This window comes from Coturnix japonica, chromosome 1, assembly GCF_001577835.2.
Source record: "Coturnix japonica isolate 7356 chromosome 1, Coturnix japonica 2.1, whole genome shotgun sequence".
NCBI classification, from domain to species: Eukaryota; Metazoa; Chordata; class Aves; order Galliformes; family Phasianidae; genus Coturnix; species Coturnix japonica.
The window spans coordinates 174,769,102-174,785,816 of NC_029516.1; the positions used below are offsets into that span (position 1 = coordinate 174,769,102).

Here is a 16,715-nt window from a genome sequence, read left to right on the forward strand (position 1 = left end):
CTCCACCTGTGGCAGTGGCCGTGTCAATGTTGCTGCTGACACAGTGAGCCCCAAAAATGGCCATAGGAAACCAATTTCAGAGCCAGCAACCCTGGTGAGCGGCTGTGCAGGGGGTTAAGTTAGCACAGCAAAGCAGGGCAGGAGGCTGCTCCTTTCTTCCATCCCTTCTTTCCTGCAGATTGGGGAATTTCAGCACCAAGATGTTGCAGAGAGGAGATGAACCTGCCCTCGCTCTCCATCTTGGTTCTCCATTGCCAAACAGCACAGATTAAGTCAGCTTCAAACAGTGCCCTTTCGAAGGACACTGGGCAGCTCCCCAGGGATCCCTTGCCCTCACCCCACATTTGATACTGCTTTGCTGAGCCATGGGCCTATGCAGGAGATGGCACCAGACCATCTATTTGCAGAGGCCCTTTTTGATACGGGCTTGGGGACAAAGGCAGCCACACACAGCCCTGGGAAGGGCTGGCAGACCAGCAACCTGGTGAGCAGGGCTGTGCAGGGGAAGAGCACAGCAAAGCAGGGCAGGAGGCTGCCTCCTTTCTTCCATCCCTTTTCTTGCCTTGCAGATGGGAATCATCACAAGATGCGAACAGGAGAGACGTGCCTGCCTCAGCTCTCCATTTGTTTCCATGCCACACCAAAAACAGATAAGTCAGCCTCAAACAGTTGGCCCTGTTTCGAAGGACACTGGCGGCTTCCCCAGGGTCCCCCTGCCTTCATACCAACATTTTGATATCCCATTTCGGGAAGCTTTCTGGGACAACCAATTCAGTGCTGCCACCGACCCTGCTGATTGGCAGTGGCCCTTTCCCACTCATGGCAATGAGATGGCTGGCAGCAGCAACCAGGTGAGCAGGGCTGTGCAGGGGTAAGTAGCACAGCAAAGCAGGCAGCGAGGCTTTGCTCCTTTTCTTCCTTTCCTTCCCCTCTGCCTTGCAGATGGACAGCACAACACAAAGGGCACCAGATGACCAACAGTGCTGGAGCTCAGCCCTAAAAACTGGTGTCCTACAAAAAAAGATAAGTCAGCCCCAAACTGCAGCCTGTTGGGTTCCTACAGGAACATGGAAGCTCCGCAAGATCCCCCTGTTCTTACCCCAAACCCTTAACTCTGCGTTGCTGAGTCCTGACCCCGCTGCAGGTTCTATCACAACCCCACCTGATTGCAGTGGCCGTGTCAATGTTGCTGCTGACACAGTGAGCCCCAAAGGGCCAAGGAAACCAATTTCAGACCAGCAACATGGTGAGCAGGGCTGTGCAGGGGTAAGTAGCACAGCAAAGCAGGGCAGGAGGCTGCTCCTTTCTTCCATCCCTTCTGCCTTGCAGATGGGAATCAGCACCAAGATGGAACCAGAGCTGGACACATGCCTGCCCTCAGCTCTCCATCTGGTCTCCATGCCAAAAAAAAAAGATAAGTCAGCCTCAAACAGTGCCCTTCTGAGGGACACTGACAGCTCCCCAGGGTCTCCCTGCCTTCACACCAACATTTGATACCCCGTTGGTGAGCCCTGGACCCACTACAGGTGCTGCCACCAGACCTGCTGGTTGCAGTGGCCCTTCCCACTCAAGGCAATGGAGATGGTTGGCAGACCAGCAACCTGGTGAGCAGGGCTGTGCAGGGGTAAGAAGCACAGCAAAGCAGGGCAGGAGGCTGCTCCTTTCTTCCTTCCCCTCTACATTGTAGATGGGAATCAGCACCAAGATGGAACCAGAGGAGGAGATGCACCTGCCCTCAGCTCTCCATCTGGTCTCCATGCCACACAGCACAGATAAGTCAGCCTCAAACAGTGCCCTTTTGAGGGACACTGGAAGCTCTCCAGGGTCCCCCTGCCCTCACACCAACATTTGTTGCTGCTTTGCTGAGCACTTACCCCACTGCAGGTGCTGCCACCAGACCTGCTGATTGCTGTGGTCCTTTCCACACCCGGCCATGCAGACGGCAGGCAGGGCAGCCATCTCCATGCCACAAAATACAGATAAGTCTGCATCAAACAGTGCCCTTCCTGGGGACACTGGCAGCTCCCCAAAAACCCCCTGCCCTCACCACAACTTCTGATAGCACTTTGCTGAGTCCCAGCCCTATTGCAGGAGATGGCAACAAACCATCTGCTTGCAGAGACCCTTATCAAACACAGTCTTGCAGACACAGGCAGCTCCATTCAGCCCTTGGAGTGGCTGGCAGACCAGCAACCTGGTGAGGAGGGCTGTGCAGGGGTAAGAAGCACAGCAAAGCAGGGCAGGAGGCTGCTCTTTTCTTCCATCCTCTCTGCCTTGCAGATGGACAGCACAACACAAAGGGCACCAGATGACCAACAGTGCTGGAGCTCAGCCCTAAATTCTGTTGTCCCACGAAAAAAGATAAGTCAGCCCCAAACTGCAGCCTGTTGGGCTCATACAGGACCATGCAAGCTCCCCAAGATCCCCGTGTTCTTACCCCAAACCTTTTACTCTGCTTTGCTGAGTCCTGACCCCACTGCAGGTTCTACCACCACTCCACCTGATTGCAGTGGCCGTGTCAATGTTGCTGCTGACACAGTGAGCCCCAAATGGCCAAGGAAACCAATTTCAGAGCATCAACCTGGTGAGCAGGGCTGTGCAGGGGTAAGTAGCACAGCAAAGCAGGGCAGGAGGCTGCTCCTTTCTTCCATCCCCTCTGCCTTGCAGATGGGAATCAGCACCAAGATGGAACCAGAGCAGGACACACACCTGTCCTCAGCTCTCCATCTGGTCTGAATGTCTCAAAAAACAGATAAGTCAGCCTCAAACAGTGCCCTTTTGAGGGACACTGGCAGCTCCCCAGGGTCCCCCTGCCTTCATACCAACATTTGGTGCTGCTTTGCTGAGTCCTGGCCCCACTCCAGGTGCTGGTACCAGACCTGCTGGTTGCAGTGGCCCTTTCCACTCATGGCCATGGACATGGCTGGCTGACCAGCAACCTGGTGAGCAGGGCTGTGCAGGGGTAAGTAGCACAGCAAAGCAGGGCAGGAGGCTGCTCCTTTCTTCCATCCCTTCTGCCTTGCAGATTGGAATCAGCACCAAGATGGAACCAGAGCAGGACATACGCTCATCCTCAGCTCTCCATCTGGTCTCCATGCCACACAGCACAGATAAGTCAGCCTCATACAGTGCCCTTTTGAGGGACACTCGCAGCTCCTCCCTGCCTTGCAGACGGGCATCTGGACTCAGACGGAACCAGAGCAGCACACGGACGGTCTGGAAGACAAAGGCAGCTCCACGCTGCCCACCTTAGGATGGAGTCAGGGCCTTCAAGGCTGCAGCGTCTCCAGGAGCCACGTGGGGTGCGTCCCGCAGAGCTCTGAAGATGAGGGTGGAACAAGAAGCTACAAGGGATGGCTGGGCATGGTTCAGCCGGACCGGAGACACCGCATCCAGCAGGGAAGGAAGAGCTGGAACCGAGCAACTGAGACCGGGCATGGAAGGTTGGGAGCCAGCCAGACCTTCAGCCTTCCTGCCTCCATCCCCAGATGGGCACCGAGAATGAAAGGCTGATAGAACCACCTTCCAATAAACCTTGTTGAAAATCAAACTAAAGAAAGAAACTAAAGCGAGCTCTGCTTTCACGTATGTTTCATAGTGCTTGGTATGGATCCAAGTTGAAAGCAAGTCATGGAGAGTAGCAGGAAAGTACATGGATGAGAAGTCCCTCTGCATCTGCAGATACAGTGTTTGCTCATGTCACAAGGAGTTGGCAGTATGAAAGCATTTCAGATTCCTGAGCTGGTGCTCACTGTGCTGAAAATAAATAGAAAAGCATTCTTAGATGGAACTGAGATCATTTAGAAGTGTCTCAAGGATCGCTAGTGAGATTCTCAGCGTGCATACATCTTTTCCTACCTGCCAGTATCTGCCTGTGTTTCTCTATTTCTCTGTTCTGAGGAAGAATACTGTAATGGTGGAGATTTTAACAGCGTGGATAGGACTGGTTGACTAAGCAGGATCAGAAGGAAGAGATAGTGACTTTTGGCAGCAGGCTGACATAGCTCAGTACTCAATGGAAAAGCTTGGAAATAGATTATTCTTCCCACCAAAGTCCCTTCCAGACTTTAAGGAGATCAGCTCATTATCATATGCACATGGAGACCTCTAAGGAAACCAAAAGGGAAGACAACTTGCAATGGATAACAGGACATGCATTTCTATGTGGTGTGACATTGAGCTGTGGAGTTCCCTACTGCAGGACATTAGCAAGCCAAAGGACTTAACTACATTTAATGATTGTGAAGCCATGTGCATACCAAATCATGTCTACAGTCATCAGAATTAAAGATAATGTATCTGAAAGCACAACAAATTCTTCAGATCTGATATCAGTCTTGAGATCAAGAAAACTGAAGAGGAGCAGATCCAAGGGCTGGTCCAAGGCTCACAGCTCCTTGCATACAAGGGGAGGTTTCCTTATTGCCATCATCTCCTCTGTATATCATAGAACTGTGGGGTGACAGAACAGTTTGTGTTGGGAGGGACCTTGCAGCTCACCCAGTCCCAAGCCCTGCTGTAGGCAGGGACACCTCCCATAGCCCAGGCTGCTCACAGCCCCATCCAGCCTGGCCTTGAATGCTTCCAGGCAGGGGGCATCCACAGCCTCAAAGGGCAACATGTGCCAACATCTCATTGCCCTCACAGGGAAGATTTCCTTCCCAATCTCAAGTTTCCAACCTTGTGATTCTATGATTCTATGGAAGGATGGATGGGTGGGTCAATGGATGGATGGATGGATGGATGAGTGGATGGATGGATGGATGGATGGATGGATGGATGGATGGATGGATGGATGGATGGATGGATGGAGGGATGGATGGAGGGATGGATGGATGGATGGATGGATGGATGGATGGATGGATGGATGGATGGATGGATGGATGGATGGGTGGAAGGATGGGTGGAAGGATGGGTGGAAGGATGGGTGGATGGATGGATGGAGGGATGGAGGGAGGGGTGGTGGATGGGTGGATGGAGGGATGGAGGGAGGGGTGGGTGGGTGGAAGGACTAGTAGTTGGATTGATGGATGGATGGAAGGATGGATGGATGGATGAATGGATAGATAGATGGATGGATGGGTGGATGGATGGATGGGTGGATGGACTGATTGATGGATGGATGGATGGATGGATGGATGGATGGACAATTGATAGATGGATGGATGGATGGATGGACAATTGATAGATGGATGGATGGATGAACGAATGTACAGATAGACAATGGATGAATGGATGGATAGATGGTTGATGGCTAGATATCATCCTGAAGGAAAGCAGCCACCCCCTACTTGTCTTTATGTTCTGGTTCTGTGTAATGGCGTGAGGACTTTTTGTGTGCCCTCAGCACACGTTGCACAGAACTGCTCATCCTGCCTGTTATGTTGTTTTACCTTGTTATGCAATTTCCAATTAGCTCAAGTTACGCAACAAACATTAGTCTAGGCATGCTGTAAACATTTGTATCTCCTATTAGCTCCCAGCCTGCTGTAAACCACGTTGTTTGTACCAACTTGTTAGCTAAAATAAACAAGCTGCTCCAAGCTCCTTGGCTGTACTTGCTAAGAGTTTTAAGTCAAGGTATGCAGTAAATGCAGTTGAGCTCCCTCCCTCTATTTACACACAGTGCACTTAATATTCAACAAATGCTCGTTCCAAACCACAAATGTTTTGAGTTCCATTCCATCGCAGACAAACCATAAAAGTGCTTTAAGTGTGAGGTCAGGTCTGCACTTGAAAGATGTATAACACTATTTACAAGCAAACGCATGTATTTTTTACCCCCCTAAATGATTGTACTGGTAGACCAGGGCTAACAGCTTCCTACCTATGTGTGTATATTTAAAATAAAGCCAGACAGTGATATAACCTTATTCTGCTCCTTGTGCAGGAACAGCTACATATTTAAAGACACGAGCACTTCATTCACACATCACTGCTCCCAAACTGGCTGGGGCAAACTACAACGATGATGATGCCATAAGTTGGAGCCCCAGCTGACCCCACCATGCAAGGATCCACCTTGCACAAAGGGCACAGCTCCATCTTGCCCCATCTTCCCTTTTGGTTTTGGTGTGGGAATGGAGCCATAAAGCCACGGACCAGCACTGAAGACAGGGGATGCTTATAGAAAATCACCAAGGACTGACTGACCTCCGCCAACAGGAACTTGCAGAGTTGAAAATATGTTTAACCAAGCGAGCGTTGACATTCCCCACAACACAAAGTGTCTCCAGGAAGGCAGCTGAGTTCCAAAAGCACTGGAATGCTGAAACCCAGCACTCACTGCAAGAGCTGGACGCTGCCCAATTGCACTGTTATTAAGCTTCACTGCAGGACAGATATTTTCCTATTTAATTGTGAGATTGTTATTTACTGTTGCTGTTTACCAATTACAATTTAATAGCTGAGGTCTGGAATTTCATTATGTTCATTTAGAACTGTCAGCCACCCACAAAGCTTACAAACAAGGTTTGGGTGGTTCCCACTTCTCTCTGCTCTCCTTCTACCTCAGCTGATGGCAAGTTATAGGCAGATGAAAGGAACAAAAAGCTTCAAGAAATACCAATATTGTTATCTGTTTCTCACATACCTGTGCTTGCTCTACATGGAAGCAGAGCTTTGTTTATTTACTGTTCCAGTCTTAATTAAGAAAAGGTCTTTAAACTTACAGCTCGCACGAGATGAAGATAAACAACTGCCTTGGAACTCATGGCAACCAAACCCAGCAAGAATATATTCCACATTGCTCTTCTCTGCACCCAGAAATAAAAGGGGCCATAAGGAACCAAGCGTCCTTTACATCCCACAGACACCTTGCAGCTCCCAGCCCCCTGAATTCACCCCAAACCACCCTAAGCCCATACTTCAGGAGGGACAGACTGGGAATGAACTAACAGCCGACCACTCTCCATCCCAACACTGAGCCTTCCTAAAGCACAAGGACGAGTGGGGAGTTTTGACATATTACAGCAGTTAATTTCTATGCTCGCTATCCTGCCTGGCTGCACACAGCTAAACCAAGAGAGGCTGCTGGGCTGAAACAAGCAGGAAATGAAACACGGGTCACACACTGTGTGAGAGGATGGCTGGGTTAATGAGGTGGGGTGAAGTTGGGCACAGAGGGAGCCCACCCAGCAGCCCCAGCCCATGCAGCAGACTGGTTTCCTCCAAGCTCCAGCACATAAAAACGTGACTGATTACAAAGCTGGGAAAGGAGGTGGTGGGGAAGGAGGGATGGAGAAGGAGGGGAGAGAGAGAGAGAAGCGTGTGGGATTTTGTTGGGGTCACAGAGTCATTCCCAGGTAGCTGGGTTGAATGGAAATCACCCAAATTCTATAAGTCATAGTGTGCATATAAACTGTGTGAACACAAACCTTTATCATGTTTCTCTGCATTTCTGCTATGACTGCCAGAGTATTTTTCTTAGAAGATACAGAGACTTCCCTTAAGCAGAGGTACAGAGGGAGCCTCCAATGCTCGAGTACACAAGACCCAGGAAACAAGTGATGTGGATGTCCTCAGAGCCTGGATTGATCTACTGATCCTGGTTACCAAGCAGGTCAATCTGAGTTGGAGTCCTATGGCAGTCATTCCTCATCTTGCCCAACCTGGTCTCCTTCTAGGATCCAGTGGCCCATCTGGTGGATGAGGCAAAGGCTGTTGATGTGGACTACCTTGACTTCAGCAAAGCCTTTGGCTCTGTCTCCCACAGTATTCTCAATACATTTGCAGGTGGGTGACACCAAGATGGGGGAAGTGTGGATCTGTCTGGGGGCCCACAGAAGGACCTGGACAGGATGGAGAGCTGGGCTGAAGGCAATGGGATGAAGTTCAACAAGGCTCAGTGCTGGGTCCTGTGCTTTGGCCACAACAACCCCAGGCAGCACTACAGGCGTGGGGCGGAGTGGCTGAAGGCTGTGTAGAGGAAACAGACCTGGGGCATCCAGAAATCTTTACAATCATATTGTGCCATACATTTGCAAGGCCAGCATTCCCAACCCTGGGATGTTGGGAGCGGTCGTGGTTCAGATCCGCCCAGCTCAGCATCATGCAGTGCTCATCTCATGCCGGGAGAGCAATCTGCTTACCCAGCACAGCCTTCCCAAACATATGTTTCCCAGGCAGAGCCGGAGGTGGCAGCAAGTGACATTTCACAAATGGAGCTTCTTTTCCTGTTGGTCACCTTGCTCCCTTCCATCTTTTCGGTGAAGCATATGGAATGAGAATTTCTCCTATTTCCAATGAGCAGAGAAAGGTCCAAGAGAGACGTAGGAGAAGGTGAAGCACACGATGAACAGATGAGATCCTCAGATAGAACAGGAGCACAGCCAGCAAAACCACTGTTATCAGAGCATGGGCATAAATATTCATCGCCAGCTACGAGGGGAGACGAGAGCAGCCCTCTGTCCACAATTAGAAACGAACCTAAGCTTCTGAACTAATCAAACAAAGTAAACAGCGCTGTAATGAGTCTTAATCAAATGTTATCTGCTACAAACACTCTCTTGAGGGTCGTAGATATCCTAATTACGAGACAAAATGCACCCCCGGATAATTAAGTGGAAATTGGATTAATTGCTGCGGAGGCCCCAGGACCTTCCTAAAGAGAAGACCTCAGCACAGATGGGATATCTCCCATCATCACTGACAACAAATATTTCAGCCCTAAGACCAATTCACACCAAGCAAGAAAAGTGATGGGGCCATCAGCGTGAGAGAGATCTGAGATGAACAGGATTGGGGTAACTTCACCTCAGGGCCTGGGATGCAGGCTGAAGAAACCATTATGGTAGCCAAAGGTCAGGTCAGTGGAGACAGTATGTATGTGTATAGTATATTGAATAGTTATATCTCTGATGTCTCAAATAGTGGCAAATTGGGAAGAAAACGAGAGCTATCAAACTGCCTGAACCAACAGGCACAGCAAACAGAAGTCCAGGAGTTCAGTTCAGTTAACTTGGTTGACTGAGTGCAAAGAAGCCACACAAGTAATTTATCTTCCTAAATCAGTGAGTCTTTAAGGTGCCCACCTGCTCTCCAGATGATGCTCAAACTGTTCCACATCCAGTGGAGATGCACAGCTCTGCTCTCAGTGCTCATCTTTCTTGGAATCCACCCATATGAATCAGAAGTTAAAAGCTGTTTTGACAAGGATGGAGCTCCTCTGAATCTAAACTCCGTGCTACAGCATTAATTGCACCAAATTCTACCCTTCTGCCAAGGCCAGAGGTAGTATTGGATGTATTCACACATTTACTGTATAAGAAGTGAGCAGAACAAAACAAACCAAAACCTTTTCACCTTAAGAGCAATAAAGTATGTGCTACGGTTATTAGTTACAGCCATTGAGTATCATAGAACCAAAGAATGGTTGGAGTTGGAAGGGACCTCTAAAAACCACTGGGTACCACTGCCAGCAATGGACACCACAGCTCCACTGGGTGCTCACAGCCCCATCCCCTGACCTTGGGTGTCTCCAAGACATATCACCTATCATCTACCATCTATCAGTGGGATAAGAGCATGCAAGAAAAGTCATACTTTCCCCAAATTTTAATCAAGGAGAGTGTTCCATGAGAGATCACAAAGAAAAACACCTTCACATGGAGAGCAAGATCAAAAATAACCACTGAGCTGTGAATTTGCCAACCTCCATCCTTATGTTGAAGCCAGACATCTTGAAGAAGGAAAAAGCCAGCAGGAACCAGGTTTCTTCAAGATGTCTCCATTGGATGCACACAAGGAGGCTGTGGATGCTCCAACCCTGCAGGCTTTAATAAAGGCCAGGCTGGATGTGGCTCTGGGCAGCCTATTCCAGCCCTCACCACTCTCACAGTCAATAATTCAAGCGACTAAAAGACCCTAGTGACTGGAAAGGTGACATCTGAACTACAACACACTGTCTGGCACCACAAAACCGAGGAACGACATCATTTGCCCTCTTAACTTTCTACCAAACACTTTGAAACATAACTCACAGAAGAACAATCACCATCTCTACCTCTTCCTAATGCTGCTTGGTGTTTACAGGGAGTGCGTCCATCACTCTGCATTTGCTCTTGTTAGATGTGAGGACTATGTGCTATTTTTTCCCTTCTTTGCTGCCTTACTGACTCACCTTCCCGGCAGGGAGCTTCCTGCCCACTGTGCCTCCCAGCCGCGCTCTGTCCCTCCTTCCACTTTTGGATTAGACCACGGTTTCCTACTGAATGCTGCTGGCGTTACTGCTGATCTCACTCCTCATTTCTCTTATACAAACCTTCGGCTTCTTGGCACTCTCTGGCTATTCTCAGCTATACTGAGAAGGGTGCAGAGGAGGCCACAAAGATGCTCAGAGGGCTGCAGCACCTCCCATACAAAGACAGGCTGAGGGAGCTGGGCTTGTTCAGCATGGAGAAGAGAAGGCTGCGGGGTGACCTCATTGCAGCCTGCCAGGACCTGAAGGGAGCCTACAGACAGGAAGGGAGTCAGCTCTGTGAAAGGGCAGATAACAGCAGGACAAGGGGAAATGGTTTGGAGTTGAAGGAGGGCAGATTGAGGTTGGATGTCAGGGGGAAGTTCTTTACTCTGAGAGTGGTGAGGTGCTGGAACAGCTGCCCAGAGAGGCTGTGGATGCCCCGTCCATCCCTGGAGGTGTTCAAGGCCAGGTTGGATGGGGCCCTGGGCAGCCTGGGCTGGTATCAATGTGGAGGTTGGTGGCCCTGCTTGTGGTGGGGGGTTGGAGCTTCGTGATCCTTGAGGTCCCTTCCAACCCAGGCCATTCTGTGATGCTATGATATTCTGCGGCTGTGCTCAAGGGAATCTGCAAGTTCATCTCAAGCTCTCTCAGCTAAATCCTCTCTGAAAAGCAAACATTCGACAGGGCAGAAGGCAACTTCTGCAACTTCTTATCCCAATTCAGTTTCTGCTGCTGTTTTTATCTTTCATTCCCATGCTCTCTCTGTCCTCGTGCACTTAATCATTAACCACACACACACTGAATCACTCCGGAGCAAAGTCTGTTGGAAATGCATTACTCAGAACGAAGGACAACTGCATTTCAGAGCACTTTCTGCTAAGAGAACTGGGTTTGCTTTAGCAAAGAGGTGAACATTCAGCCTATCAGCAGGTGGAATATTTTCACTCTGCATTTTCAAACCTCTTGAGCTGGAAATCACAGTCCTAATTACACCAGGCGCTCTGATTATCTACGAGAAGCACTTAACTGAAATAACTGCATTTGCTGTACAGTTTTAATTATGCAACGTGCTCAGCTGTAAAGGAATAGATCATTTCCTCTTGCTTGCAGTAGCTCCTGCGGCCATGCAGACGGTCAGCTTCAGCAGCCAAACTTAGTCTAACACACAGCCAAGAGCCTGACACAGCCCCCAAAAGGCCTCACAATGGGCTGCAGCCTTTTCATTAGTGCCTCAGAGTGGAGGCACAAGGAGATACAAAGAGCCCTTGAAGTACTTCCCCACTGATAGTACAGATATGTATATCCAAAACCATAGGCTGCCCAAGGAGGCTGTATATGCCCCATCCCTGCAGGCATTCAAGGCCAGGCTGGATGTGGCTCTGGGCAGCCTGGGCTGCTGGTTGGTGACCCTGCACACAGCAGGGGGTTGGAGCTGGATGAGCACTGTGGGCCTTTGCAACCCAGGCCATTGTATGGGATAGTTTTGTGCTCTCACAGAAGTCACACTGGTACATGGTAACTCCTAGAAGCACAAAAGCATGAGTATGGAGAGATGGTCATGATTTTCTGCTGAGAGTCCCTTCAAAAAGAAGGTAAATTGAGGCGGCTTTTGGTCTACTTAAGACACAGCCTCCAAACAGAGACTTCTGCACAGCAGCAGGAATCACAGCATGCCCCATCGCTCTCCATCTTTTCAACGTTGATTCTTTTTACCTCCCATCTTTCAGGAAGTTCATTCGGCGATTTGAGAGCTAAGAAATCACAGAAAACCAACCTCTTCAAAACCCCCATGTTGGATGCTGACATTTCCACACCTGGAATTAAACAGGAGTAGCACAAACCATTCCATGGTAAGCAACAGAGGTGCCCAATGATTGTTGTCTTACCTCAGCCTTGCGAATGCTCTCTCTGGCTTCATCTATTTTCTGCTCCAGTTCCACTCGGGTTTGTTCAGACATCACAGGCCCGTGGCACTCCAGCTCTTCAAGTGTCTGCCAGAAATACACCAAAAGAGGGGGAAATGTTATGTTAGATACACAGCCATTCACTGCAGAGGTTGGCCAATGGGCAGCAGTCCATCGCAGGCAACACAATGATGAGCAAGACACAACACCACTGAAAGGCACAGCATTTCAAATGGAAGTTTACTTAGGAGAACGCTTCAGCACCTTAAAGAAAGGAAGATACTGTGCTATGAACCCACTCATCCGCCTGCTGGTATTCGCGTATCTAAGACAGACACGGTCCTTGCTTATGTCAGGTTTAAAAGAGCAGCTGAAATGGGAAGTGAAAAGTCACCAGCACCGTGAAAGCCCTGAGGCAGCGGGAGCCAAAGAAGGTTTGCTGTGTTTGCAGGAGCTGTGTGTGTGCAGGAGAATCACTGAATGCAGGTTGGAGCTTCCTGCCTTTATGGACACAGACATAGACTGCACTGGTCCAAAGGCTGGATGTGGCTCTGGGCAGCCTGGGCTGCTGGTTGGTGACCCTGCACATAGCAGGGGGTTGGAACTAAATGAGCACTGTGGGCCTTTGCAACCCAGGCCATTCTATCCTTCTATGATTCCCAGACAGGAGCATGAGAGCCACAGACATTTCAGAAACATTCTGACCCACAAAAGGCTGCACTTCTCCAGACTTTATTCTCACTCCCAGGCAGTCCCAGCTCCATCCCACAACTGCCTTGGCTCCACACAAGGCAGATGAAATGCATCCCTCGGTTATTTGCAGCAAAAGAGAAGCTGTAACTTCAGATTTATACGGGAGTAACAAAACACACTGACAAGCCATAAAAGCTGAGCAGCTGTAAAGCTGGTAGTACCGAGACAAGATAAGATGAAAAAGGCAGATTGCCTGGAGAGACATCCCATACAAATAACTCCTTGGTGCTGGCAGCAGCTCTTCTTTCATACAGCAGGGAGCTGCAAGGAGTGAAATGTGCAGTGTTACCCAACGTACCCGCTGGCTGTGGATGATGTTTTTGTGCTCGCGGGCCACGCGGGTTGCCCATTTCCGAGCCTCCTTGTTGAGGCTGTGCTCTTCAGTCGTTCCAGTTTCCGATTCCAGTTGTCGACTCTGGAACAGAAGACAAAGAGAGGATGAGTCATGAGAAAGGCCTGGGGCTGCCTCTGCTTCTATGACACTATTTACTGAGGTGATAACTTCATCTTGCGTTATGAGGGCCCTATAAGATACAGCCCAGGATATTGTCTCATACAAAACCAACTCTCCTCCTTACAGACTTTGTCATGGCAGCACGTTGAGGAATCAACTGCAAAAGCAAAGCTCTAAAGAATTCACACCTCACAGCCCTGGGAAAATCAGTCTCACTGTGACACTGAGCACCACAGTCCTACTGCAAAGATGGTTCTGAGGGATAAAAGTGAAATACTATTTCGGTAACACACCATTATTAAAGAGATGAAGAATGAGCCAGTCTGAGAAGCCAACTCATTTCTAGAGTAAATACGCACCATAGGAAGCAAAGACAAGAGGTTAAGTGGGATACAACCAGCCATTTAGGCTCAGTTTGCATCATCTGTCATCAAGTCATAATGCCACCAAGTACCAGAGAACAGCAAAGCCACTTTCACTGCCCAGACAACAAATGTCTGCAGAACAGCAACTTGAATCTTAAAGCACCATTTCTGGCAGTGTTTCATATGAAGTCTGCTCTCATTGCTGGTCAGCAGCCAAAGAAATGCATTTCTTCCTGTCAAGAATTGCCAGTGGAAGCAAGATGGTGCAGGTCTCTGTTCTCAACAGACTGAGCAGAACCCAGGTGGGAACCTGAAGATGGACCTTCCAGCATCTGGTTACTGAAATCACACCTAATCTTACCATAGTTTCCATATATACTACAACCCTACGTGCATTTACACATACATCTCAGTCTTCAGACGCCCACCAGATTCAATTCTTCCATTCGAGTCAGTTTCCTGATGTTCTTTCTGTATTTGGGGCTGTTCTGTACACACTTATTGTGCCTGGATTGCATGAGGATAACTGAGCAATGCTTCTTTTCCAAGCCAGTCTCGCTTCCCATCAGTGAGATTCTTACACCATCCATCTCAACATGCATCGTGCTTTGAAGTGAGACAGGGGAGGTTCAGGTTGGATCTGAGGAGGAAGTTTTACACCCAGAGGGTGGTGACGCACTGGAACAGGTTGCCCAAGGAGGCTGTGGATGCCCCATCCCTGCAGGCATTCAAGGCCAGGCTGGATGTGGCTCTGGGCAGCCTGGGCTGCTGGTTGGTGACCCTGCACACAGCAGGGGGTTGGAACTGGGTGAGCACTGTGGGCCTTCTCAATACAAGCCATTCTATCATTCTATGATTCTCCGGAGCCTTAAAGCTCTGTGTTTTTCACACTGAAGACTAAAACAGTTCACTTCAATGAAGGCAAAAAGCAGCAAATGTTTGTTGCAAGCAAACCACGAACACGAAACACACCTGAAATCACAGCCCTTTCTTCTCGAAAGCTGACAATAAGGGGCCACCCCAGCAGTGCCCACGTGCAGACTGAGCCTTATGACCAACACTTGCAGGCAGGAGGAAGGGATACGCATGATGCTTTTCACACAGCTCAGAGCAGCTTTAAGAAAATCATGAGTCAGCTTTGGTGCCTGTTTTACTGTGTTACAGTGGAACTCAGCTCCTCTTGGTTTGCTGAGGAGCACCGTGAAGCCCTGTGTATGGAACAGGCTCTCAAGGTGGGTTTCCTCCTTTCTGATTCAGTATTAATGTGGGGGATCACAACTAAGCTACAAGTTACCATCACACAGACATCCCTTCTGCAAGGCAGATCGCAGTGCAGCTGATGCCAGATGTGCAAGGAGAAGGTCAGTGCAAAGGTTACGGCTCTGCTTCCTCCCACCTCTGCTTTTGTTTCAGTTCAGCCTCGAACCCTAAAGCTCTGGGTTCTGTTCCATGTCAGAGATTACAGCTGTTGATAGGGCTGGGCATTTCTCCACCAAGCACATCTGTTGTAGAGTGAGGATGAACACCCCCCGATCCTATTTTCAGTCTAACTGAAGTTTTTTGAGTCTTTTCATTGAAATTAAGTTTGCATTTAGAGCGTGTTCTATTGCTACGATGTATTTCCACACTCCTTCCAGCAACCACAGCAGCTGCATTCACATCTAACATCACCTCATCGCCTGGCTTTGCTCCTATAGGAAAGCACAGAGCACTTCCAATGCAGAAAAGGTGGTGCATTGTTTGGACCTCTCCATATGGGTTTATACACACGAGGGTAGTCATTACCATTATTATTATTATTATTATTAGCCAACAGCTTGTATTTCAGAAGCTTTAAAACACATGTCCCAAACATCAAATATTTATATCGAATTATAGAAAATAAAAGGCAGCTGCTTTAAAATATTTAAATGCATTCATTATTAAGTAAGCCTTAAATAAGTCTTAAAATATTTAAACGTGCTTTATATGAAAAGTGGAAGGTGTAAATACTGAGAAGAAACAAATGGACCTCAGCTCTACAATTGTCATTTCTCCATTCCAATAACTCTTAAACGTCCCAAGTGTTGATGCCAGTCACAGTGTGTCTTGTATTTAGTCTGAATCTCTGTGCTCGTGGACCGGGCAGGCATTAATCATTTGAGTGGATCTACAGATCATCCTCCATAGAGTATTAGTGCTCAGTATGAGAACCATCATGCACATCCCACAGGAACACAACACCAAAACCTCTGCAGACCACGGATAAAGAGAGGATGTGGCAAAAGAATGCTTGGGAACCGCTCTGCTGTTACTCCATCATTCAGAGGACTGACTGCAAATTCAGAAGCCGAATTCTGAGCTCAATCCCTCACTCACTAACAGCTACTACATGAGAACTGGTTAAAACGTAGCTTGCCATTTTTCAGGCAGGATCCCATTAGTTGAGCTTAATTATTTGGGTCATAATGGAGTTTGTAGGATTAATATTTGTCTTTTTTTGGGGGGGGATGAAAACTGGTTACAGTGTGAGCAGCCAGATGGTCAGAAACTGCAGCACCAGGAAGAGATGCAGCAACGTGACAGCCCAATTGGGTTTGCTGAGCCAGCAGGAGCTGCACCCAAACAGCAGAGGCAGCTGCAGACTGAGAATCCCCTGGCTTAACCAGGGCTGCTGGTTAAGCAGTGCTGTGTGTATGATGTGAGGCCATGCAAGAGCTCATCAGAGAACCATCAGATTTTCTGTGCTGAAGACCTGAACGTGAGTGAATTTTTGCTCTCTTTTACATGGGGATCGCTCTCTGGAAAAGAACATGCAGTAGTGATGGGCTGCATTGCCTCAGATTGCACTGACAGCCTGAAGTCGTGCTGCAAGCTTCCCTGCTCACATAGAGATGTAACCAGTCTCACACACCACCGTCCCGAGCTGTGAGACTGTAACTCGTGGCCCCAAAGGATTGAGATGCCAATTACTAACGCTGTGCAAGTGGAGAAGAGAAGCGTGAAGCTCAACTCCACAACCAGCACCATTCTTTTACTCTACCTTCAGTCTCACTGTGGGAAGAGCCTGTTTCTTTTAC

At 48.8% G+C, this 16,715-nt stretch overlaps 1 protein-coding gene across 1 annotated transcript in view; it reads right to left on the minus strand.

Moving 5' to 3' along the window:
• Positions 1–16,715, minus strand: part of FCHSD2 (FCH and double SH3 domains 2) — a 100,735-nt gene that overhangs the window by 15,830 nt on the left and 68,190 nt on the right. The window contains exons 14-15 of the mRNA XM_015852530.2: positions 13,136–13,252; positions 12,067–12,171 (exon numbers count right to left, since the gene is read on the minus strand). Coding sequence (XP_015708016.1) covers positions 12,067–12,171; positions 13,136–13,252 — 222 coding nt within the window. The remainder of the gene's footprint in view (positions 1–12,066; positions 12,172–13,135; positions 13,253–16,715) is intronic.